We start from the raw sequence: 26,180 nt of genomic DNA, 5'->3' as shown, positions 1-26,180 counted from the left end.
ACCTATCACTCCCACCCCCTCACCCCCTCCACCAGCTTGTCACTTCATTCCCCTCCCCAACCCACCTGGCTTCACCCATCACCTTCTAGCTGGTGCTTCTTCCCCTCCTCCCCACCTTTTCATTCTGGTGTCTTCCCCACCTTCCTTTTCAATCCTGAAGGGTCTCCACCTGAAACACCAGCTGTTTATTCCTCTCCAAAGAATCGCTGAATTCCTCCAGCATTTTGTGCATGTTTCTAGGAAATAAGTCTTCTTGGTTAGCGCGTCCTCACATTCAATAACACATTAACATAACCAATCACCATTCCCTTCAGAAGGGAAGGGAATGACATTTGACTGCATTTATATTGTTAAATGCACGACCCAAAATGTTCCATAACCAATGAAGTCCCTTTTCTGAGGCCACTTTTGTCACAAGAAATACAGTAGACATTATATACTTGCAAGATCCTACAGGGTATATTGTGGCAGCAGCCCAGTGATGTTGAACAAGATGTGAATATACCAGGCTGTCTCACTTCACTCTCTCACCTCTACGATCAGTAATTGCTGAGTCCTGATAGAGGGTTTCGACCGTGAATGCTGATTGTCCCTTCGCTTCCACAGATGCTGTTCGACTTGCTGAATTCTTCCAGCAGTTTATATTTTTCAACCATCTTGCACCTAGAGAACTTTCCAGGTTTTCAAGAAAGCCAAGGAAAATTTTCTAAGCATTACTAATAAAGCACTGCTCCATACTGGTAACCAATTGTAGGAAGCGGACCTCCATACTCAGACTGGCAGTAACATTTTTATCTAGTACGTGATAAGGAAAACTAGACACAATTTCTAAAACATTAGCAATAAATGTAATAAACCACCTGTGTTTATATAAAGGATTCCTGATCGTAGAGACCAGGCAAAGGGAATCCATAGTGAAGGGGTGAGAATGTGGTTCATTCAGAACTGCAGCAGCAAGGAGGTCAGCAGAGTTCAGGCTGGAAGAACTGGAAGGTCGATATCGAGATGTTTGGCAGAGCAGTTAATGAACAGGCTGAGAAATCAGATTTGGAGGAGCTTTGATTTATGAAGCTTGCTGGTTAGAATTAGCCATGGAGAGTATTTTGGATATGTTGACTGAAACATTATTTTTTTCCCTCTCCACAGAGTCCATCCAACCAGCACTTCACCTATTCCCAGCACTTTAACCTCTGACATCCCACATCTCATTCAGCACCAGATAGACTGAGGTAGGAAGAGAAAAAGCAGCAACACACATCCAGGAAAGCACAGTGGTGTTGCTAGCAGAGCTGCAATCTTGACTTGGGTTCAATCACAATCATATTTGTTTTCACCAAAATATATGATGTGAAGTCTCACACGAGGAAATCTGCAGATGCTGGAAATTCAGACAACACACACAAAATGCTGGTGGAACACAGCAGGCCAAGCAACATCTGTAGGGAGAAGCACTGTCAACGTTTCGGGCCGAGACCCTTTGTCAGGACTAACTGAAAGGAAAGATAGTAAGAGATTTGAAAGTAGTGGGGGGAGGGGGAAATGCGAAATGATAGGAGAAGACCAGAGGGGGTGGGGTGAAGCTAAGAGCTGGAAAGGTGATTGGCAAAAATAATACAGAGCTGGAGAAGGGAAAGGATCATGGGACGGGAGGCCTCGGGAGAAAGAAGGGGTGGGGTAGCACCAGGGAGAGATGGAGAACAGGCAAACAACTAAATATGTCAGGGATGGGGTAAGAAGGGGAGGAGGGGCATTAACTGAAGTTAGAGAAATCAATGTTCATGCCATCAGGTTGGAGGCTACCCAGCCGGTATATAAGGTGTTGTTCCTCCAACCTGAGTGTGGCTTCATCTTGACAGTAGGGGAGGCCATGGATAGAAATATCAGAATGGGAATAGGACGTGGAATTAAAATGTGTGGCCACTGGGAAATCCTGCTTTCTCTGGGGGACAGAGCGTAGGTGTTCAGCGAAATGGTCTCCCAGCCTGCGTCTGGTCTCACTAATATATAAAAGACCACACCGGGAGCACCGGATGCAGTATACCACACCAGCCGACTCACAGGTGAAGTGTCGCCTCACCTGGAAGGACTGTCTGGGGCCCTGAATGGTGGTGAGGGAGGAAGTGTGAGGGCAGGTGTAGCACTTGTTCTATTTACAAGGATAAGTGCCAGGAGGGAGATCAGTGGGAAGGGATGGGGGGGACAAGTGGACAAGGGAGTCACGTAGGGAGCGATCCCTGCGGAAAGCAGAAAGGGGGGGGGAGGGAAAGATGTGTTTGGTAGTGGGATCCCGTTGGAGGTGGCGGAAGTTACGGAGAATTATACGTTGGACCTGGAGGCTGGTGGAGTGGTAGGTGAGGACAAGAGGAACCCTATCCCGAGTGGGGTGGCGGGCAGATGGGGTGATGCCATTGTCTCCTATACCATCATCAACGTTATCAGCTCTGGGGATCTCCCATCCACTGCCACCAACCTCAGTTCGCACACCCCGCACTTCCCGTTTCTACCTCCTACCCAAGATCCATAAATCTGCCGGTCCAGGTAGACCTATTGTCTCAGCTTGCTCCTGCTCCACCAAACTCATTTCTGCATACCTTGACACTGTTTTATCCCCCCTTGTTCAAACCCTTCCCACCTATGTTCGTGACACTTCTCACGCTTTGAATTTTTTCAATGATTTTAAGTTCCCTGGCCCCCACCGCCTTATTTTCACCATGGACATCCAGTCCCTATATACCTCCATCCCCCACCTGGACAGTCTCAAAGCTCTTCACTTCCTTTAGGATTCCAGACCTAACCAATTCCCCTCTACCACCACTCTCCTCCATCTAGCGGAATTAGTTCTTACTCTCAATAATTTCTCCTTTGGCTCCTCCCACTTCCTCCAAACCAAAGGTGTAGCCATGGGCACCCGCATGGGTCCCAGTTATGCCTGCCTTTTTGTTGGCTTTGTGGAACAGTCCATGTTCCAAGTCTATACGGGTATTCGTCCCCCTCTTTTCCTTCACTACATTGATGACTGCATTGGCGCTGCCTCCTGCACGCATGCTGAGCTCATTGACTTCATTAACTTTGCCTCCAACTTTCACCCTGCCCTCAAATTTACCTGGTCTATTTCTGACACCTCCCTCCCCTTTCTGGATCTTTCTGTCTCCATCTCTGGAGACGGCTTATCTACTGATATCTACAATAAGCCTACAGACTCTCACAGCTACCTGGACTATTCCTCTTCCCACCCTGTCTCTTGCAAAAATGCTATCCCCTTCTCACAATTCCTCTGTCTCCGTCGCATCTGCTCTCAGGATGAGGCTTTTCAATCCAGGACGAAGGAGATGTCTTCCTTTTTTAAACAAAGGGGCTTCCCTTCTTCCACCATCAACTCTGCTCTCAAACGCATCTCTCCCATTTCCCGCACATCTGCCCTTACCCCATCCGCCCGCCACTCCACTCGGGATAGGGTTCCTCTTGTCCTCACCTACCACCCCACCAGCCTCCAGGTCCAACGTATAATTCTCCATAACTTCCACCACCTCCAACGGGATCCCACTACCAAGCACATCTTTCCCTCCCCTTTCTTTCTGCTTTCCACAGGGATCGCTCCCTACGCAACTCCCTTGTTCACTCGTTCCCCCCCCCCATCCCTTCCCACTGATCTCCCTCCTAGCACTTATCCTTGTAAGCAGAACAAGTGCTTGCAATGGGCTCCTCTACTGTCAAAATGAATCCAAACTCAGGTTGGAGGAACAACACCTTATATACCGGCTGGGTAGCCTCCAACCTGATGGCGTGAACATTGATTTCTCTAACTTCTGTTAATGTCCCTCCTCCCCTCCTTACCCCATCCCTGACATATTTAGTTGTTTGCCTGTTCTCCATCTCCCCCTGGTGCTTCCTCCCCCTCTTTCTTTCTCCCGAGGCCTCCCATCCCACGATCCTTTCCCTTCTCCAGCTCTGTATCACTTTCACCAATCACCTTTCCAGCTCTCAGCTTCACCCCACCCTCTCCGGTCTTCTCCTATCATTTCGCATTTCCCCCTCCCCCCACTACTTTCAAATCTCTTACTATCTTTCCTTTCAGTTAGTCCTGACGAAGGGTCTCAGCCCCAAACGTCGACAGTGCTTCTCCCTATAGATGCTGCCTGGCCTGCTGTGTTCCACCAGCGTTTTGTGTGTGTTGATGTGAAGTCTGTTATTTTGCAGCAGTACAAAGACAAAATACTAGAAATTACAAAAATAATCTGTTAAATAACTTACTAACTGTAGTGCTCATGGACTGTTCAGAAAAATGACGGCAGAGGGGACAAAACTATTTCTGAATCATTGAGTGCCTCTCTTCAGGTTCCTGCATCTCCTCTTTGATGGTAACAACAAGATGATGACATGGCCTGGGTGATGATAGTCTCTGCTTGATTTACGAATATTTTCAAATTTTAGTGGGAGCATCTTAACTCTCTGGGGTACAACCTACAAATCAATTTTTCAATGTAATAAAAAGCACACCACTCCCCCCAATTAGAACATTAACAAAATAACCACAATTTCATTTATGAAAATCATTCACAATAAAATTTCATTTAATACTTTCTAGAAATGTATCCCTTTTCTAAATCAAGGAATGGCAATAATGGAGAAGGTAAATTATTTAAGTTTACATTCAAGAACATAAAATAGGAGCAGGAGACCACCTGGCCCATCAAGCCTGCTCCACCATTCAATAAGATCACGACTGATCTGGCCATGGACTCATCTCCACACATCTGCTTTTCCCCCCATAACCTTTCATTCTCCTACTATTTAACAAGTGTACAGGTTAGAGACGCACTCATAATAAAAAGTTAAACTCTTGTAACACAGGTTCAGTTATTCATGGTGATGACTTTTCATCCAGAAACGCACATAATGATATTATGAAGAGCGCAGTGGCCAGGAACGAGTGGTGAAAGAATAGAATTTGTGGGAGTAACAAAAGACAATGCATCAATCATGACACATTTAATTAGAGCTTATACCTTCTCATTCAACACTGGATATCCAAGCAGCATCATAACAAAGGTACATAGAGAAGGGATGATGTTGAGGTAGAATAGGTCATCAATCACACCTACGGAATGTAATCTCCTCTCAAACCAGTGGGATGGGTGAAATTACAGCAACATCAGCAAAGTTTACCAGATCCTTCAAAATAATCCACTTTAACAGACCCACTGAAAAAGCATCAAACAAAAGTAATTTCTCTAACAATTAAAAAAGTCAAGCAAGTTTATTCATTAAAATACATCAGAGACCCTGAACTAAATCTATTAATTACTAGGTAGCCCAGCAGCCAGAATAAACCATGTATCAATACAATGAACAATCAACACTAAGGCAATACAATTGCAAAGGCCAACTGAACTTTACTGGTTACCTCAGTTATTAACAAGTGGAAGTTTACACAAGGGACATGGAGCATTGGAACAAAAAGATGCTTGACTGCAGGAATAATTTCTTCCGTGTTTTTTTCCCTCCTTCCATTCACCCATTCCTAAATGTTCTCCCACTCTCCCTCAAGGACCACGAAAGGCATCAGACTTTAATGGATGAACAGTAAGTGCAAGGCCCCAGGGAAAGTGGTAGACATGGACTTCCAGTAAAATAGCACACAGGGTAAATAATTATGAAAAAAGTTGCACTATTCCCCAACTCACTAAACTTTCAGATGAGGAATCAGAGAGGTTGATTGGGCATCAACATTAAGCTTGGGAGGCATTGCTGATCAATAATTTGCATAAGGGGCTAAATAAGCAATATCCAAACTTCTATAGTAGATACTGTTAGAATATAAGGCACCATAAGTAAATTTATAAGACCAAAGCAAATGAAAGAGGAGATTGTTTATTTACAAGAAGTACTGCAGACAGAATTTGCATTGAAAAGTAGAAGAATTCTGGGCATTAAAACTCACAATTTAGTCACAATGCAAAATGGTTAACACCATAACTAATGTAATAAATTTGTTTATGGAAAGAGATACAAGATATTAAAAGTAAACTTGTAGCAACTACAGAGAAGATCGCAGTGCACCTTTGGATCTGTAGGATGGAACTTGAAGGATGCAAAGTGGGATTAGTTATAATAGAACAGAAGAGATTGTAGGGCACAGAATAACAGAGCCTTGCAAGTGGACAAGCTGAACAAAAAACTAACTGTTCCTGACTCAAGTTACCATACAATTTTAAAACAGGAAGAACAGCAGAAAGTTACGAGCCAGAAGGAAGACATTCAACTGAATGAGTCAACACTAGCTTGAAGTACAAAGCAGTCTAACTGAACTTTCAACCCCTTAGTGAGCAGTTCTATAGTTGTGCACATCAAGTATTCAGCTACATACTTTTTAAAATGCAGGGAGGGTTTCTGCTGCCCAGGCAGTAATTTACAGACCTCTACCACGTTGCAGAAAGGAAAACAAAATCTTCTTTCTGACCATTACTCGAAAACCTTTTCCCTATAATATGTTTGTTACTACTACAGGAAACAGTTCCTTCCTACCCACTTGACACTTTATACAATCTTTTCTAACAGCCCCACCACATTTCCTCAATATCCTGGAAAGTGTCCAAAGTACCCTCTTGTGCAATCCACACTCACCCTGCAATATAATGTTTATAACTGTTCACAATATCCTATCTCACCTTTCCAGAGGCAAGGACAACACCACCCCATCTGTGGTCTTCTATTTTGCATCTCAGCCAATAAAGTTCACCAGTTTCCAATATAGTTATTGCATAGTTCCATCCTTTATCTGCCCTTCACACTATTCCTTTCTCTGGATTACAATTCATTTGCTCAGCGAGTAAAGCAACAGTTGTATTAAACTCTCGGTATGACAACAGAGGCCATGTACATCTAAAATATAAAGCAATCTGAATACTAGGCCCCTGAATCAATGAGTTCAGCTGAACCAAATGAACCTGCTTCATCCTGATCCAGCTTAAGGTTATGAAATGCCTGGTGTATGCAAGAAAGCCATTTGATTAATCATTATGCTTGGTCTCTGTTCAATGTATAAACTACAATCAGTACAGGGAATGTTATTCACCAGCAATTAAAATAGGAATGCTGAAAGATATTTTTTAGCTTCCTACAGAGAAATATACTTCTTAATATGTATTGGCATTTGAAGCTGATACTTCTTCAATCCAATAATTAATGTTTTTAGAATGGTAAAAGAAATCAACTCTTGCCTCAGCATTTGGAAATTATCAGTACCAACTATCCAGTCTGACAACCTCCAACTATGTATTTTTTGTTCAGGAATCACAAAACATTATCAGGCAAGTGTGGCAAATGGGAGGAGGGCAAAAAGGACTTGGCCTTAATTGCAAAAGACTTTAAAAGTTAGTAAGTTTTGTTACATTTGTACAAGGCATTGATGAGGACACACCTGGAGTACAGCACGCAGCTTTGGTCTTCTTGCTTTAGAAAACCCAGAGGTAACCCAGAAGTGATTTGCCAAGCTGATTGTTGGAATGTGAGGATTGTCCTATCAAGAGAGGTTAGACAGTTCGCCTAAATGTGTTGCATTTAGAAGAAAGAAGGGTGATTTTAATCTAAGTAAACACGAGGAAATCTGCAGATGCTGGAAATTCAAGTAACACACACAAAATGGTGGTGGAACACAACAGGCCAGGCAGCATCTATAAGGAGAAGCACTGTCGACGTTTTGGGCCGAGACCCTTCGTCAGGACTAACCGAAAGGAAAGATAGTAAGAGATTTGAAAGTAGGAGGGGGAGAGGGAAATGCGAAATGATAGGAGAAGACAGGAGGGGGTGGGATGAAGCTGAGAGCCAGAAAGGTGATTGGCAAAAGGGATACAGAGCTGGAGAAGGGAAAGGATCATGGGACGGGAGGCCTAGGGAGAAAGAAAGGGGGAGGGGAGCACCAGAGGGAGATGGAGAACAGGCAGAGTGATGGGCAGAGAGAGAAAGAAAAAAAGCAGGGGGAAAAAAACTAAATATATCAGGGATAGGGTAAGGGGAGGAGGGGCATTAACGGAAGTTAGAGAAGTCAATGTTCATGCCGTCAAGTTGGAGGCTACCCAGCCGGTATATAAGGTGTTGTCCCTCCAACCTGAGTGTGGCTTCATCTTGACAGTAGAGATGGCCATGGATAGACATATCAGAATAATATGTCTCCATCTCCCTCTAGTGCTCCCCTCCCCCTTTCTTTCTCCCTAGGCTTCCTGTCCCATGATCCTTTCCCTTCTCCAGCTCTGTATTACTTTTGCCAATCACCTTTATGGCTCCGAGCTTCACCCCACCCCTTCCAGTCTTCTCCTATCATTTCGCATTTCCCCTCCCCCTCCTACTTTCAAATCTCTTACTATCTTTCCTTTCGGTTAGTCCTGACGAAGGGTCTTGGCCCGAAACGGCGACAGTGCTTCTCCTTATAGATGCTGCCTGGCCTGCTGCGTTCCACCAGCATTTTGTGTGTGTCGCTTTAATCTAAGTATGCAGGATTCTAAGGGGGCATAACAGGGTAGATGTCAAGAAGTTTTCATTAGTGTGAGAATCTTGAGTGTCACAAGCTAAGGGGGATTTAAAACTGAAGTACACAGAAATTTCGTTTCAGGCATGATGGATCTCCAGAACCCGTCACTTTTGTACGGGTCATACCTCCTCCAGAAGTGATTCCAAAGATCCAAGATGCTATATTTGTATAGCATCCTTAAAACAGTAAAAAGCTGATAACACAAAGTGGTCTGACAAAATCACAGTTAAAGAGGACGATTTAGAAGTACAATTTAAAAGAATTGGAGAGATTTAGGAACAAACTTATCTATCGGGCAATCAAAGGTCTGATCATCACTGACAAGTGATGAAAATCACAAACTTGAGAGAGATCATGGAGGATGAAGTTCTGGTTAAAATTACATGGTTAATGGGCAACAAATCAGGCTGGGATCTCAGAATCAGAATCAGGTTTATTATCACCAGCATGTGACGTGAAATTTGTTAACTTAGCAGCAGCAGTTCAATGCAATACATAATCTAGCAGAGAGAAAAACAATAATAACTAAATCAATTATAGTATACATATATTGAATAATTATAAAATTGTGCAGAAGACAGAAATACTAGATAGTAAAAAAGTGAGGTAGTATTCATTTAGGAATCGGATGGCAGAGGGGAAGAAGCTGTTCCTGAATCACTGAGTGTGTGCCTTCAGGCTTCTGTATCTCCTACCTGATGGAGAGAGTGAGAAAAGGGCATGTCCTGGGTGTTGGGGGTCCTTAATGGACACTGCCTTTCTGAAACACCACTCCTTGAAGATGTCCTGGGTACCTTGTAGTACCCAGGACATCTCCAAGATGGAGCCAACTAAATTTACAATCCTCTGCAGCTTCTTTTGGTCCTGTACAGTAGCTCCCCACCCCCAGACTCAACAATGATGCAGCCTGTCAGAATGCTCTCCACAGCACACCTATAGAAGTTTTTGAGTGTATTTGTTGACTTGCCAAATCTCTTCAATCTCCTCAATGAAGTATAGTCACTGTCTTGCCTTCTTTATAACTACATCAATGTGTTGGGACCAGGTTAGATCCTCAGAGATCTTGATACTCAGGAACTTGAAGCTGCTCACTCTCTCCACTTCTGATCCCTCTATGAGGATTGGTATGTGTTCCTTCGTCTTACCCTCCCTGAAGTCCACGATCAGCTCTTTCGTCTTACTCACGTCGAGTGCCAGGTTGTTCCTGCGGCACCACTCCACTAGTTGGCATATCTCACTCCTGTACGCCCTCTCGTCACCACCTGAGATTCTGCCAACAATGGTTGTATCGTCCGAAAATTTATAGATGGTATTGAGCTATGCCTAGCCACACAGTCATGTGTATAGAGAAAGCAGAGCAGTGGGCTAAGCACACACCCGAGGTGCGCCAGTGTTAATCGTCAGCGAGGAGGATATGTTATCACCAATCCACACAGATTGTGGTCTTCTGGTTAGGAAGTCAAGAATGTAATTGCTGAGGGAGGTACAGAGGCAACTTCTCAATCAGGATTGTGGGAATGATGGTATTAAATTCTGAACTATAGTCAATAAACAGCATCCTGACATAAGTGCTTGTGTTGTCCAGGTGGTTTAAAGCTGTATGAAGAGCCATTGAGATTGCATCAGCTGTTGACCTATTGTGGTGATCGGCAAATTACAATGGGCCCAGGTCCTTGCTGAGGCAAGAGTTCAGTCTAGTCATGACCAACCTCTCAAAGCTTTTCATCACTGTTGATGTGAGTGCTACCAGGGGATAGTCATTAAGGCATCTCACATTATTCTTCTTAGGCACTGGTATAAATGTTGCCTTTTTGAAGCAAGTGGGAACTTCCACCCATAGCAGTGAGAGGTTGAAAATGTCCTTGAATACTCCCACCAGTTGGTTGGCACAGGTTTTCAGAGCCTTACCAGGTACTCCACCGGGACCTTCTGCCTTACCAGGGTTCACTCTCTTTAAAGACAACGACCATCAGCCTCTGAGATAGAGATCACAGGGTCATCAGATACAGCAGATCTTCACAGCTGTAGTTATATTCTCCCTTTCAAAGCAGGCATAGAAGGCGTTGAGTTCATCTGGTAGTGAAACATCACTGCCATTCATCACTGCTGTTGGGTTTCGCTTTGTAGGAAGTAATGTCTTGCAGTCCCTGCCAGAGTTGCCGTGCATCCAATGGCGCCTCCAAACTCGTTCAAAATTGCCTCTTCTTCCTTGAAATAGCCCTCAGCAAATCATACCTGGTTTTCTGGTACAGGCCTGGGTTGCCAGACTTGAATGCCACAGATCTGGCCTTCAGCAGATGATGTACCTCCTGGTTCATCCACGGCTTTTGGTTTGGGAATGTACAGGAAGTCTTTGTAGGCACACACTCATCCACACAGGTTTTAATGAAGTCGGTAACAACTACAGTATTCTCATCCAGGTTCGAAGATGAATCTCTGAATACCGTCCAGTCCACCGATTCAAAGCAGTCCTGTAGGCACTCCTGTGCTTCTCTTATCCATACCTTCTTGGTCCTCACTGCTGGTGCTGCAGTCTTCAGTCTCTGCCTATACTCAGGGAGTAGGAGTACAGCCAGGTGATCAGACTTCCTGAAGTGAGGACGTGGGATAGCACGGTAGGCATTCTTGATGGTGGTGTAACAATGGTCCAGTGTGTTGCTTCCTCTGTTATTGCAAGTGATCTGTTGATGGTAGTTGCTTAGTGATTTTTTCAGACTGGCCTGGTTAAAATCTCCCAGAACGATGGTGAAGGCATTAGAGTGCACTGGTTCGTGCATGTTGATCCCATTGCTCAGATCATCTAAAGCCTGATTGACATTGGCCTGAGGTGGAACGTATACTGCTACCAAAACAACCCTGGAGAACTCTCGTGGTAGTAAAAAGGACAACACTTACTTAACTGCTAGATATTCCAGGTCTGGTGAGCAGAATTGGGACAGCACCGATACATTTGTGCATCAAGAATTGTTGATTATGAGGCATATTGAAAACAAGAGTGAGAGTGTTGAGAAGGCACAGCTAAACCAAGTGTCAATACAATCCAATCCACAAGTACAGGGTCATTACAGCTGCACCACACCAACTCCAGTGCTCGCTTTCAGAAAGAAACAAAAAACATAAGAACCCATCGATATCTGTAGGGAAATGTGAACATCAGACTTCCACCACAACAATGAGTGCCTGATAATTCACTTTCAACAAGTTATTAAAATGTTGAGTCCACAATTTGCAGCAGATACTCTTAGAACAGGGGTTCCCAACCTATTTTTGGCAATTGAGCCTTACCATTAACTAAGGGGTCCACGGATCCCAAGCTGGGAAGCCCAAACCCCCGTCTTAGAAGCTGTAATATGCAGAAATAATAGAGCAGGGTGAAGACTGATGTGTCTTTTTCCACTGCTGAGAGGCACGCAAACAATGCTGAAACTTGACAACTCATTACATTTTCTGCACATGCTTACTGCATCAAGATTTCATGCAGCAATCGAATGAATTTTCTCTCTAAATTCCATTCTCCCCCCACCCCATTAAGTTTGTTTGCTGCACCAACATTTGCAATGTGCACATTCTCCATCTGCCCAATCACTGTAATATATGCAAAAAGCAGCTTCCTTAGAATTTTGATTTAATGATCTGTACATGCCTCATGGCCTGTTCCCACTATCTATTCCCACTGAGGCCTGTTGGCAATGCACTGAATTAGGAGATTATGGATTCAAATCACACTCGGAAACCTCACAGCAATGAGACAGCAGCATCAGATGCCATTGCTTCAGATGCAACATTGAGTCAATATTAAAGATTTCCATGACATTGCGAAGTGCAGGGAGTTGCTTCCTCGCATCCTTGTCAGCTCGCGATGGAACTGCTATTTCTGTCCTTCATTTCTGACAGCGCATTATGTCTGCACATTGCATTCCTGAAATTCAGAACACCTGGAGGTCAGGTGCTTCTGTACTTTCACACTACCACTGGATCGTTGCCAGGTTTGGGACAATTCCAAGCTAAGTGGCTAGGTCAGTATCTGGTCCCTCTGCTTTTCAGCTGTATTTCTAATGGCTCACTCATTTTGCTGGGCCAGCAGCCTTCATTAGAAGGGTAAGCAACAGTGACTGCTTCTTTATTTCACTTTATATTAATTTTTTCCAATAAGTTTGGTAATTTAATTAACTAGCTTTGTTATATATTTTTAATGGTAATACTAATTAAATACAATTCAACTGCTTTGAAATGCCTATAATCAGGACATTTGAGATAATCATACAAGACTCCCAAAAGCATAGAATGTTAGAAGATGATTGGGTACTCGAGGCCGAGTCTATCCAAAGTTTTGGCATCAACGTCCCACATAAAACATCCCATTTCATGAGATACCTGTAGTAGAGAGTACTCCAAGAGCTATACAAGCACAGGTGGTGAGGACACATTTTCATGGTATACACATGACTACAAGGAAAAGCATTTGCTAATCTGATAGTCTCTTGACAATTAAAAAGGAGTAACTACAGTGTGATCTAGTGAACAAACAATACACATCTACAGAAGTACCTCCACAGTAATAATGGACAGTAACCTAATCATTGCACTTGTTACAATTCACTATCTTTCCTGCCATTTTAATGATTAGTACTGCACACTCTCAAATTCCTTAAAATAAATATTGCTTCCCATCTTTACATTTTGGTAATTACAAGTGCTATTTGATGAGAAAGATTGTTTCCTGTCATTCAACCCGCACAAGCATTTTTGTTTGTGAATCATGTGCATAGTTATACACTTTCTTGAGCCTAAAATAGCATCTAATCAATGAATGCTTTAATTAATAGAGGAAATCACAATGGTCAGAACTGCAAAAATATATTTGCATTAAAAGAGATGACTTGTATTCATTACACCTTCCAGAGAACAACACACAGGATGACCAGAAATAGTTCAATGAAAATTATTTTTGAAATTCACTACCCTGTGGTCATGTAGTGAAATGGATCAACCACCACATAAACAGGGATCCATAAACAGAGAGTTTCTGTTTTTGTTGACCAAGGGATAAATATTGGCCAGAAATAGTGCATAACCATGAGGGTAGATGGAATTTCTGCTTATTTCTTCCAAAATTCAGACCCCCCACCCCCAACACTAACTGGCATAGAAACTTACTCCAGAAGTAAGTCAATCATAAAAATGCTGCCGAAGAAAACAAAAACTACTTCAGCTAATCCCATGTCCCAATTCTATAGCACAGATGGGATGACAATTGGAATCTATTGGGAGGTTCTATGTTTTAAACATCCATGTATCGGGAGATGCCTATTAACATAAGAGCATTAAACTCAGACAAGAACGCTGCCACATTATCATGGGGCACATTATCTGCATAGGAGTTGATCATTTCTCAGAAAACAAACCAAAAACATATTTGAAAAGAAAGGATGAGGAAATTTGCAGATGCTGGAAATTCAAGCAACACACACAAAATGCTGGTGGAATGCATCTGGCCAGGCAGCATCTATAGGAAGTACAGTCAGCGTTTTGGGCTGAGACCCTTCGTCAGGGTCCTGACGAGGTCCTGACGAAGGGTCTCGGCCCGAAACGTCGACTGTACTTCTTCCTATTGATGCTGCCTGGCCTGCTGTGTTCCACCAGCATTTTGTGTTTGAAAAGGAAGGAGTGCTTCCTCTAAGCAATTGTGGGAAAAAGCAGTACAGGGAATGCTTCCTCTTGAAAAAAAGACTGCAGGAAGAGCAAATTTTATTAAATAAACAATAGCTAGCCAATAACATATTACCAGAGATGAATAAAGTCTGAAAATTAATCTGTATTAATAGGTTAATGGACCACCAAGTTGCCTCTAATGTGCAGGTCAGTGATAGAGTAAAATGAAATTAGTTTAGGATGAATGCATTTGGTGCTCAATGAGGGTTTGGTGGACCGAAGACACCATTCCATGCATTTTAAGAAGACTAAGCCTGTACTGCTCCCTGTTACTATTGGTGGTGAGGACGTGGATGTGGTGAGGACCTACAAGTACCGGGGGGGTACACCTAATTACAGACTTGTGTAGAGCACCAACACAGAGGCTGTGTACAAGAAGGGCCAGAGTCACCTCTACTTCCTGAGGAGACTGAGGTCCTTTGGAGTATGCTGGCCTCTATCACATGTTCTACCAGTCTTGTTACCAGTACAATCTTCGAGGTGGAGGTGTGCTGAGGCAATGGCATCAACACGGGTGATGCCAACAGGCTCAATACACTGATTGGAAAGGCTGGCTCTGTTAGAGGAGTCAAACTGGACATACCAAAAGACCATAAGACATAGGAGCAGAAGTAGGCCACTCAGCCCATTGAGTCTGATCTGCTATTCAATCATGGGCTGATCCAATTCTTCCAGTCATCCCCACTCCCCTGCCTTCACCCCATACTCTTTGATGCCCTGGCTAATCAAGAACCTATCTATCTCTGCCTTAAATGCACCCAGTGATTTGGTCTCCACAGCTGCTCATGGCAACAAATTCCACAGATTTACCACCCTCTGACTAAAGTAATTTCTCCACATCCCTGTTCTAAATGGATGTCCTTCAATTCTGAAGTCATCCCTCTCGTCCTAGACTCCCCTACCAAGGGAAATAACTTTGCCATATCTAATCTGTTCAGGCCTTTTAACATTTGGAATGTTTCTATGAGATCCCCCTTCATTCTCCTGAACTCCAGCCCAAGAGCTGCCAAATGGTCTTCATATAGTAACCCTTTCATTCCTAGAATCATTCTTGTGAATAGTCTCTGAACCCTCTCCGATGACAGTATATCCTTTCTAAAATAAGGAGCCCAAAACCGCACACAATACTCCAAGTGTGGTCTCACAAGTGCCTTATAGAGACTCAACATCACATCCCTGCTTTATATTCTATACCACCAGAAATGAATGCCAACATTGCATTCGCCTTCTTCACCACCAACTCAACCTGGAGGTTAACCTTCAGGGTATCCCGCACAAAGGCTTCCAAAATGCAATTCTCTGCATTTTGAATTCTCTCCCCATCGAACTAATAGTCTGCCCATTTATTTCTTCCATCAAAGTGCATGACCATACACTTTCCAACATTGTATTTCATTTGCCACTTCTTTGCCCATTCCCCTAAACAGCCCATGATTGCAGCTTCTCCGTTTCCTCAACACTACCCACTCCTCCACCTTATCTTTGTATCATCAGTGAATTTAGCCACAAATCCATTAATCCCATAGTTCAAATCATTGCCATAATGATTGACATACTGGAGGCTGTGGTAGAACCCATTAGACTCTATAGTGAGTCAACCTATAGCCAGGGAAGGGATGAACCCCCCCCTCCCCTCCTGTCAGACTGTGTGAAGTAACTTTTTTATTCTTTCTTACTTCTCTTCTAATATTTATGTACCTGTGCACTTGCAATGCTACTGTGACACTGTAATTTCCTTTGGATTCAGAATTCTGATCCCAATTACGGTACAGGTGACCCTCCCCCCACCCCTTTACAAAGGTAGAGCATTCCCATGAAACCTTTCTTAAGCTGAAATGCTGTAAAGCGAAGAACCATTAATTTATATGGGGAAAAGTTTTGGTAAAAACGAAAATCCTCTTTGTAATGCAAAAACAGGTTACTAACATAAATCTTTTGTAAAAACGAAGTTTTCTCTCTCACTTGGACAATAAAGACACTTGTGCCAGAATCCTGTACATTGATTTCAGTTCAGTGTTCAATACCATCATCCCACAGAGACTAGTGGAGAAACTGTCGCTGCTTGGCCTTAACACTGCCATGTGATGCTGGATTCTAGATTTCTTGACAGAGAGACCACAGTCAGTCTGTGTTGGCAGGAACATCTCTGACGCCATCACACTGAGCACTGGATCCCCACAAGGCTGTGTGCTCAGCCCATTGCTGTTTACACCGCTAACACATGACTGTGCAGCCAGATTCAAGGGGAACCTGATCATTAAATTTGCTGATGATACCACAGTGGTGGGGCTCATCAGCAAAAATGTACATACATCTCCATTTACAACCCTGAGATTAATTTTCTTGTGGGCATACTCAGTAATCGATAATAGAATAGTAACTATAATAGAATCAATGAAAGACCATACCAAGTTGGGTGTGCCAAAGACAACAAACTGGGAAATTCAAAAAAGAATAATAATAATAATAATAATAATAATAATAATAATAATAATAATAATAATAATAATAATAATAATAAATAAGCAATAAATATTGAGAGCATGAGGTGAAAAGTCCTTGAAAGTGAGTTCATAAGTTGTGGGAACATTTCAATGATGGGGCAAGAGAAGGTATCCCCATTGGTTTAAGAGCCTGATGGTTGAGGGGTAATAACTGATCCTGAACCTGGTAGTGAGAGTCCTGAGGCTCCTGCACCTTCTTCCTCATGACAGCAGCGAGAAGAGAGTATGTCCCAGGTGGGAAGGGATCCCTGATGATGGATGTTACTTTCCTGCAACAATGTGGTCTTTAGATGTGCTCAGTGGTGGGGAGGGCTTTACCAGTGATGGATTAGGCTATATTCACTACTTTTTCCATTTAAGGGCATTGGTGTTTCCAGGCCAGTGCCAGATGAAGCATTTTGGTCGAAAGAATAAAGGGACCACAATACTAAGAACCTCACCTAGTGGAACAAAGGGCTTGGGGTATGTTGGAAGCAATGCAAGTATAAGGATTTATTTCCAAAGGGATGAAATTTACAAAAGGCAATGTTGAACAAGGATCTTGGTTAAACTCCACTTGGACTATCCCTGGACAGGACTTGCCTTCATACTAATAAAAGGATATTGCGACATCTAAGAAGGTACAAATGAAATTCACAAGCATACATTCTTAGTGCTGATATATTATCATTGTGATAAAAAATTAGGACTGATCAGCATTGTGGGGTTGCTGGGACAGTATAGCTTGAATGGCCAACTCCATGTTATATTGCTAAATAAACAAACAAGTATCAGAGGAGGATGCACAGATTGAGACTTCTCCACAGAAAAGAAAACATAGGCCATGTTGGGCTTGATAGAAATATTAAAAGATCAGGAGAAAGTCCAATTCAGAAGGCAAAGAAAATATTTCTACCTGTGGGGGAAGTGAAAACAAAGGATTACACATGTTAGGTGGACACCATTATGTCTATTAGGTGGCTTAAGAAAAGTTTCTTCAGCCAATCAGTGGTTCTGATGTGCAACAGATCACCATGAAATCAAATGGCATTGAATCATTTAAAGAAAACATGAGGAAAGGACTAAGGAAATACTTAGAGTTAAAGAGCTAGGAGACGCACAGATCATAAACATTACAACTGAATAATTAGTCCAAAAGTAAACATATAACAACAGCATTTGTATTGCTTTAACATGATGCAAGTGCATTACTACACTGCTACATTCAGGAGCTAGACGTGTTGCAAATTTTGATTTGGAACTGGGATTACAAGAACAGAGTAGTTTCATATTGGGAACTTGTAGGTGTAATATGGATATTAGACAGATGGAACTACCTTACCCAGCACTTTCTACACCCTCAGGGAATTCCAAAGCACTTTACAGCCAAAAGCATTTTAGTCCGGTGGGTAAATTGACAGGCTGTCCAGACAGCATTGGCCAACAATGAAATGACCTGCACAGACAGTCAACATTAGGAACCAGAAACCTCAGATAGTGGATGGAAATCTAAAACAAAGAACCAAGTGCTATGAATACTTACCATGCAATGTCTATGGAGGGAGATTCAGAGTGGACAGTTCAAGGCTTACTCACCTGAAATATTGACTCTGGTTCGTTCTTCATAGATGCAGCCTTAATAACTGGGCACTTCTGACATTTGCCATTTTTATAATTAAGTTTCAAGGATAAATGGAGCTCAAGACATGGAGACTTCCTCATCCCACACATTCATTCAGTGTCTCAACCAAGAAACAGCACATTGACAGAGCAATACTCTCCTCTGGAACTAGCCTGAAATACTACACGGGGTAGTACCACTCTTGATCACACATGACCCAAGTTTCTGGAGTGAGACTTGACCCCATACTATCCTGCCTGGCTGCACTACCAGATGAACCTTTGCTGATATTCAGGGGATGTTGCCTACTCATGAAAATAAATAAATCACCACTGATACAGAACTTTTAATTTGGGAACAATAATTGATGGACAGGGACTTATTTCAAAAATTAACCATTGCACCAGTTATGCTTCTTGTTTCATCTCAGTTCTTTTTGATGGGGAAAGAGAAAGCACACTCAGTAATAATGCACTGGAAATGATTCCCACATGTCAGGGATTACATACAAGGTCATGTTGGATGGGTTCTCATTAAAGAAGTGGTGGGGGTGACTCCTCAAACTTCTAAAACAAGATGAAATCAACTTGTTTTAAATACCTCCTTTGTACGTTCTGTGCTTTGTTACTCAATGTTCGTGCTTGGTATCAACAGCTGCATGTAAATCACACATATCAGATGATAAATTTGCATAATCCATTGGATCCTACCTGCTGTGCATTAGCAAAACCCCCTTTTAAATACACATCAAATGAAAGTGATAAGAATCTCACCAGTTAATTTTCAATTCTACAATTTATTTGAAGAGCATTGCAGTTGGTTATAGAAATGCAAACATGCACATTTAGCATTTAAATAAACTATCTGAGGGATTACTTGAATTGGCAAAGTAGAGAAACAAGACTCCAACTGCTGGTAAATGGAATTGGTATTCAATGGTCAGCATGGAGACGGTGCGCTGAGGGTCCGTTTCCATGTTGTATGGTATCATCTCAAACAAAACCTGTGGGCGTGCTACACTGGCACTGGAATGTGTGGTGACACTCCGTTAAGGTTGTACTGCCGTCAACCCTAATGATACATTTCCCTGTAGGTTTCAATGTGTGTGATAATACATCTGAATTTAACTTTCTATTATTAGCCAATAGTCTTCTTATAATTCAAAAGCCAGAAAATCGAGCTGTTAAATTTAAGTAACTTTGCAGATTTAATTTCCAGGTCGATCTCAGACATAATGAAGGCTCAAAACAACCAATGTTCACGGGGATGGCGAAAATTCCTGCTCTGGATTTGGATTGCCAAAGATGAACATTTAGTAGTCTACTGCAGGATGTTGGTGTTGCTGCCTACTAAAACTGGCACATGCTGCCCATACTGTGCCACATTGGTTTAATGCAACATAGCTGTTTCAGGGTCAGATCAGATTTGTTTGTAAACTCCACCGAAAAAAGAGATTAAAAGGTATTTGGATTTCTCCATTTCAATAGCTTCATAATAATTTTTTATGAACTCCTTCTTAAACTGCTTTGATCCGAATTCTAAAATCCTTGTTTCACATTCTTGTATCATAGTCACTACACCCAATGTTCCCCCTTTTTAAAAAAAAAGCAGCTGTGCGGACTAACCATTGCTCTGAGCGGGAAATTTATTATTTTTCTTTTATAAACACAGCCTGAAAACAGTCCCGCACTTTAAATGTTTTTTGTAATATACATGTCATGAATATTTAGAATGAAAATTAATCACATTAACATAGATGCAAAAATTAGTTTAGCATAATTTCAAAATTATAGTAACATTGTACAAAAGAAAATTCCAGCTACATGGCAACAAAGGCTATGAGTGCGGGAGCATTTCAGTTACTGCACAGCTTAGGGGAGATAGTGATTGCTGATAAAATTGTTGGGGGGGGGGCAGTTTGCACAATATGGCCTGCTGCAATCCTAAAGCATTTGACCCAATAAGACCCCTAACTCATGAAGCAAGCAAGCATACTAGGGGTGACACACAATGATGCAATCGAGATAACTTACTTCCAGCAAAAGGAAGCACATACTTCACAGAACAAAAGTGGAAAACATGATGGAATGAAAGGACGATGGAAGAAGCCAATCTAATGCAACAGAGCTGGCTTTCAAACATTGCGCACATCTTGCTTTCCTGTTTACCTATATGTGAAAGCAACATTACAGTAAAACATCATCTTGTCAACACCCTTAAGCATAAATTAGAAACATAAATTGATATAGTTTGTTTCTTTTTTGGGCACAGGTCACTTCTTCCTTCTCACCACATCAAAAATTTCCTCAGGGGAGAAATTTCCCCAGAAATCAACTGCAGAGCTAGGACAGCAAGGAAGGAAAGGAATACTCTGGGTACTCAGAGAAATTTGGGGTCCTTGTACTAGAAGCAGAAAGTTAGCCAAAAGCAAAAAGGAGGAGGAAGTCAAATGAAATGCTGGTTTTAATTGCATGGAGGCTGATGAGTGTTATAGAGTGCAAAGATAAGGGAAGTTTTCTTTTAATTGGACCAGGGTTTTGTGAGAGCAAACCTGGAAATAACAGATTGTATCTCAGTTAGGAAGGAAAGACTTGCCATGGAATCTGTGTCACAAAGATTCACTAATTCCTGAAAGGAATGTCTTAAGGGGAAAATGGGCAGAATGACCCTATACATTAAAAGAATGAAAAGGTGTATGCATTGCAAAGCACGTCAAGGATTGACAGAAGAGTACTGTGTTGTATTGACAGGAGAGAGGGTAACATTGTCAGTATAAACAGCCAGCTCCCTAAAGATGAAGGTGAAGATGAATTTCTTCTCTCAGAACAGCCTATTCCATTTTTGGGCTGCAGTTTAACCAGCAATATTGAGACAAGAAATTAGCTCATTATGAGCTCATTTATTGGAAGTGCAGCTCAAGCGACAGGAAGACCTCTTCCTCCAACGACTTCACACAAGAGGTGCTTGAGCTTTGACTGGAGCTTGGGACCAACTATCACTCTATTGGTCAGGAACAGGAGTGGGTGGCCAGAGAGGTGGTGGAAGACTGAAAATAAGATTTTGGGGAAAATAATTTTCATTCAAACTTAAGCAGGAGTAGGCGTTTGCCAGTCTGCCCCTCAAACCTACTCTGTTAGTCAATAGGATCATGGCTGACCTACATCAACTGCAATTGGCTAACCCCTCCTCAATGTTAGCACGCTAAAGCTCAGATCACAATACATCTTCTGCACCAATTATAGCATTTTACCACCAAAGCAAACCCACGACTACCAATGAAACCATTTATGGCCTTTTATTTTAAATCTTAACATAGCTCACGATATTTGGAATCATTTCAAATTGATGAGTTCCACGAATAGAGGGCAGTTAATTATCTTCGACTCGAAGGGACACAAGGGTTTCCTATAAAGACTGGAATGGCCAACTGTTCATTTTTTTCTCGGGGAACGTTCACTGGCATTTTGCCGACATTTACACACCTAACTCTAGATCTATATAGTTGTAAGTGGTACACTTTAAGAAGATCTCTCCAATGCTTATGGATTTGCTTACACATACACAGAAGCCATCACTCTCAGATGCAGAACGATACGCTTGTTACACACCCTGTTGACAATACCAACAGGATGGTTCATACTGAAATTCATACGTTCCAGTTGATTTTAGCTGGTGAAACTCTCTGAACAGTGACCTCCAGCCCCACCCAAGACAAAAAAAATAGGCTAAGCTTCAAAAAATCAAAAGCATCCCTTCGCCGTTAATTAATTGGAGGCAAGGGAGCTACTGTCCCCGTCCCCCTGTCCTGCTCGTCATTGTTCACCTCCCCAGTCGGCATTCCTCCTTGCCGCCGGGTAGCCCAGAGGAAAGTGCTATTGTGCAGCGGCGAATCCAGACCGCTTGCTTCTAGCCTCCTCGTTGTGAAGCGAGCATTACAACCGACTGCCTTTGAGAACGAGCCCCGTACCCCTAATGGTCTCCCCGAAACGTGTTGCATTCATTGTACTGGACTCACCCTGCACGTTTAGCGCTTTGCTGTAGCCTCCTCGTACACTGCAGCCGAACAAGCACAGAAGGCAGAATCTCAACGCCGCAAGAGGTGGCATTATTACAGGGACATCACTGGGTCGCAGCCGCCGTCTCCCTCGGATATCAGCCACCCATCTGGACTCCCTAGAAATCGCCGAGACTGCTGATCCCGAATCCCTCCTTCTCCGCCCCCTCCTCCCCTTCGCTCTTGCGTAATGGTTTGTTTTAGAGTCCTGAGAGGGAGAAAAGAGAAGAAAAATAGATCCTGCCCCCAGCGCCATCCTGTGTTCCGCTCTGGCATAGCTGTGTCCGTAAAAGTGAAGTACAGTACCTTTCCATGAATTATTTCCAATCACTATCCGGTGTTAGCAAAACGCAAGTGATTAGTGGGGTTCTCAGTGGGCGCGAACGGCAAATCCTGTGACTCTCAGGTTCGACAGAAGAATGCAAAACTGCAGGTGCTAGAGGACCAAAACAATCTGTGGAAAGAAATGGACAATGGACGTTTAAAGTCGAAACCTTTTATCAGAACTAGAGGGCAGATAGTCACGCCCAGAGGTGAGGGGAAGGGGTGGCAAGTGATAGGTGGATACAGGTGAGGAGAGAAAAAGGGAAGCAACAGGGTAGAATTGTTCATCTAGGAGAGTCTGCTGTGAATTGACTGTGGGCATTACAATGGATTCACATTCACAAACTATAACAAAGCGTTGTAACTTTAACTGACCTTTTCATTGAATTCCTTGCAACAGCTCAAAGGTGCACAAATATTCAAAGCAAGGCAACTTATTTGTTGCACTTCTTTGAACAGATTGGTAAATTGGTTTATTATTGTCACATGTACCAAGGTACAGTGAAAAAATTACTTTGCTTGCCATCCACAGTTAAGTACCCCGTGGGTACTTTGTGACTGTTCTGAGCATCTGGTGAGTGTGATGTAGTGGTATTGTGATGGTGGGGTGATGTAATTTCCTGCCAATGTGAGGTCACATGATGTAATTTCCCACCAGTGTGAGTTCATGTGATGACCTGTTCCAACAGGTATAACACTGGAAAGCCCGCTGTGACGCAGGAGTTTTGTGTTGAAACATCGTTTAAGTCATCAGTTACTCTGTTATGCTGCATATTTGGTTTCAGGACACCAACAATCTTTGTATCATCTGCAAATTTACTAATTCACCCCTCTACGTTTTCCAACAGGTCATTTATATACAGTGTATATCATAAACAGCAGAGGTCCCTGTACAGATCCCTGTGGAACTCCACTAATTACAGACCTCCAACTCGAATAAGTCCCTTCAACCACTACTTTCTGTGTGCTGTGTACAAGCCAGTTCTGAATCCAAACAGCTAATTTACCGTTAATCCCATGCATCTTAATCCTCTGGATTAGCCTCCCATCAAGGACCTTGTCAAACGCCTTACTAAAATGAATGTAGGCAACGTTCACGGTTCTACCTTCATCAATCACCCTTGTCACCTCATGAAAAGTCTCAATCGAGTTCGTAATGCACAACTTGCTCCACACAAATCTGTAACTGGCTCTCTGTAATTAAACCATAGTTTTCCAAATGCTCATAATTCCTAATCCCTAGCAATTTTCTCCAGTAACATCCTGACTACTGACATAAGACTCACTGGTCTATAATTTCCAGGAATATCTCTTGTTCCTTCTTGAATAATGGAACAACATTAGCTTCTCGCCAATCCTCAAGGACCTCAGCTCTGGATAGGGAGGACATAAAGATATTGGTCAAGGTCTTAGCAATCTGTTCACTTGCCTCTCTCCATAACCTGGGATATATCCCATCAGGCCCTGTGGAGGTATCCACCTTAGTGCTCTTTAAGAGACCCAACAGTATTTCCTCCCTTGGGTAGCTGAATCAACTGCAGCTCAACATCAGTAAGACAAAGGAGATGGTGATGGACTTTAGGAAGACTAAGCCTGCACTGCTCCCTGTTACTATTGGTGGTGAGGATGTGGATGTGGTGAAGACCTACAAGTACCTGGGGGTGCACCTGGATGACAGACATGAGTGGAGCACTAACACAAAGTCTGTGTTCAAGAAGGGCCAGAGTCGCCTCTACTTCCTGAGGAGACTGAGGTCCTTTGGAGTATGCAGGCCTCTCTTTCACATGTTCTACCAGTCTGTTGTCACCAGCACAATCTTCTATGTGATGGTGTGCTGGGGCAATGGCATCAACACGGGTGATACCAACAAGCTCAATAAACTGATTAGAAAGGCTGGCTCTGTTATAGGAGTCAAACTGGACATGCTGGAGGCTGTGGTAGAACAAAGTGCCCTACAGAAAAGCCTTGACAATGCTTCTCAGCTTCTGCATGCCACCTTGGCTGAACAGAGGAGCACTTTTAGTAATAGACTAAGACAACTGTGCTGCTCCAAAGAGCACTATATGAGGTCATTTTTACCCTCAGCCATTAGGCTCTATAATGTGTCAATCTATATCAGAATTAAAATCAGAATCAGGTTTATTACCACTGCCAAGTGTCATGAAATTTGTTAACTTAGCAGCAGCAGTTCAATGCAATACTTAATATAGAAGAAGAAGAAAAAGATAATAAATAAGTAAATCAATTACAGTATATGTATATTGAATTGATAAAAAATTGTACAAAAAATGGAAATAATATATATTTAAAAAGTGAGGCAGTGTCCAGAATTTAGGAATTGGATGGCAGAGGGGAAGAAGCTGGTCCTGAATCGCTGAGTGTGTGCCTTCAGGCTTCTGTATCTCCTACCTGATGGTAACAGTGAGAAAAGGGCATGCCGTGGGTGCTGGAGATCCTTAATATTGGACTTTGCCTTTCAGAGACACCGCTCCTTGAAGATGTCCTGGATACTTTGTAGGCTAGTACCCAAGATGGAACTGAATAGATTTACAACCCTCTGCAGCTTCGTTTGGTCCTGTGCCATAGCCTCTCCATACCAGACAGTGATGCAGCCTGTCAAAATCCTCTCCACGGTACATCTATAGAAGTTTTTGAGTGTATTTGTTGACATACCAGATCTCTTCAAACTCCTAAATGAAGTATAGTCACTGTCTTGCCTTCTTTGTAACTACATCAATATGTTGGGACCAGGTTAGATCCTCAGAGATCTTGACACCCAGAAACTTGAAGCTGCTCACTCTTTCCACTTCTGATCCCTGTGTGAGGATTGGTATGTGTTCCTTCATCTTACCCTTCCTGAAGTCCACAATCAGCTCTTTCATCTTACTGATGTTGAGTGCCAGGTTGTTGCTGTGACACCACTCCACTAGTTGGCATATTTCGCTCCTGTACATCCTCTCATCTCCATCTCAGATTCTACCAACAATGGTTGTATCATCAGCAGTTTTATAGATGGTATTTGAGCTAAGCCTAGCCACACAGTCATGTGTATAGAGAAAGCAGAGCAATGGGCTAAGCACACACCCCTGAGGTGCACCAGTGTTGATTGTCAGTGAGAAGGATATGTTATCACCAATCTGCACAGTTTGTGGTCTTCCGGTTAGGAAATCGAGTATCCAATTGCAGAGGGAGATACGGAGGCACAGGTTTTGTAATTTCTCAATCAGGATTGTGGGAATGATGGTGTTAAACGCTGAGCTATAGTCATTGAACAGTTTCCTGACATAGGTGTTTGTGTTGTCCAGGTGGTCTAAAGCCATGTGGAGAGCCATTGAGATTGTATTTGCAGTCAACCTATTGTGGCGATAGACAAATTGCAATGGGTCCAGGTCCTTGCTGAGGCAGGAGTTCAGTCTAGTCATGACCAACCTCTCAAAACATTTCATCACTGTCAATGTG

The 26,180-nt window shown here is 42.7% G+C and overlaps 1 protein-coding gene across 3 annotated transcripts in view; it reads right to left on the bottom strand.

The window, feature by feature from the left end:
• The window catches only part of fam171a2a (family with sequence similarity 171 member A2a), a 270,163-nt gene extending 247,573 nt beyond the window's left edge, over positions 1-22,590 (bottom strand). The window contains exon 1 of one of the 3 annotated variants that reach the window (XM_059955684.1): positions 22,359-22,590. In XM_059955684.1, coding sequence (XP_059811667.1) covers positions 22,359-22,449 — 91 coding nt within the window. In that variant the 5' untranslated portion in view covers positions 22,450-22,590. The remainder of the gene's footprint in view (positions 1-22,358) is intronic. The other 2 variants (XM_059955685.1, XM_059955683.1) reach the window with 2 other exon arrangements.
• Positions 22,591-26,180: the final 3,590 nt, after the last annotated feature.

This window comes from Hypanus sabinus, chromosome X1 (assembly GCF_030144855.1).
Source record: "Hypanus sabinus isolate sHypSab1 chromosome X1, sHypSab1.hap1, whole genome shotgun sequence".
NCBI lineage: Eukaryota > Metazoa > Chordata > Chondrichthyes > Myliobatiformes > Dasyatidae > Hypanus > Hypanus sabinus.
Note: the sequence above shows the minus strand (reverse complement) of the source record. Positions and strands in the feature narration are given on the sequence as shown.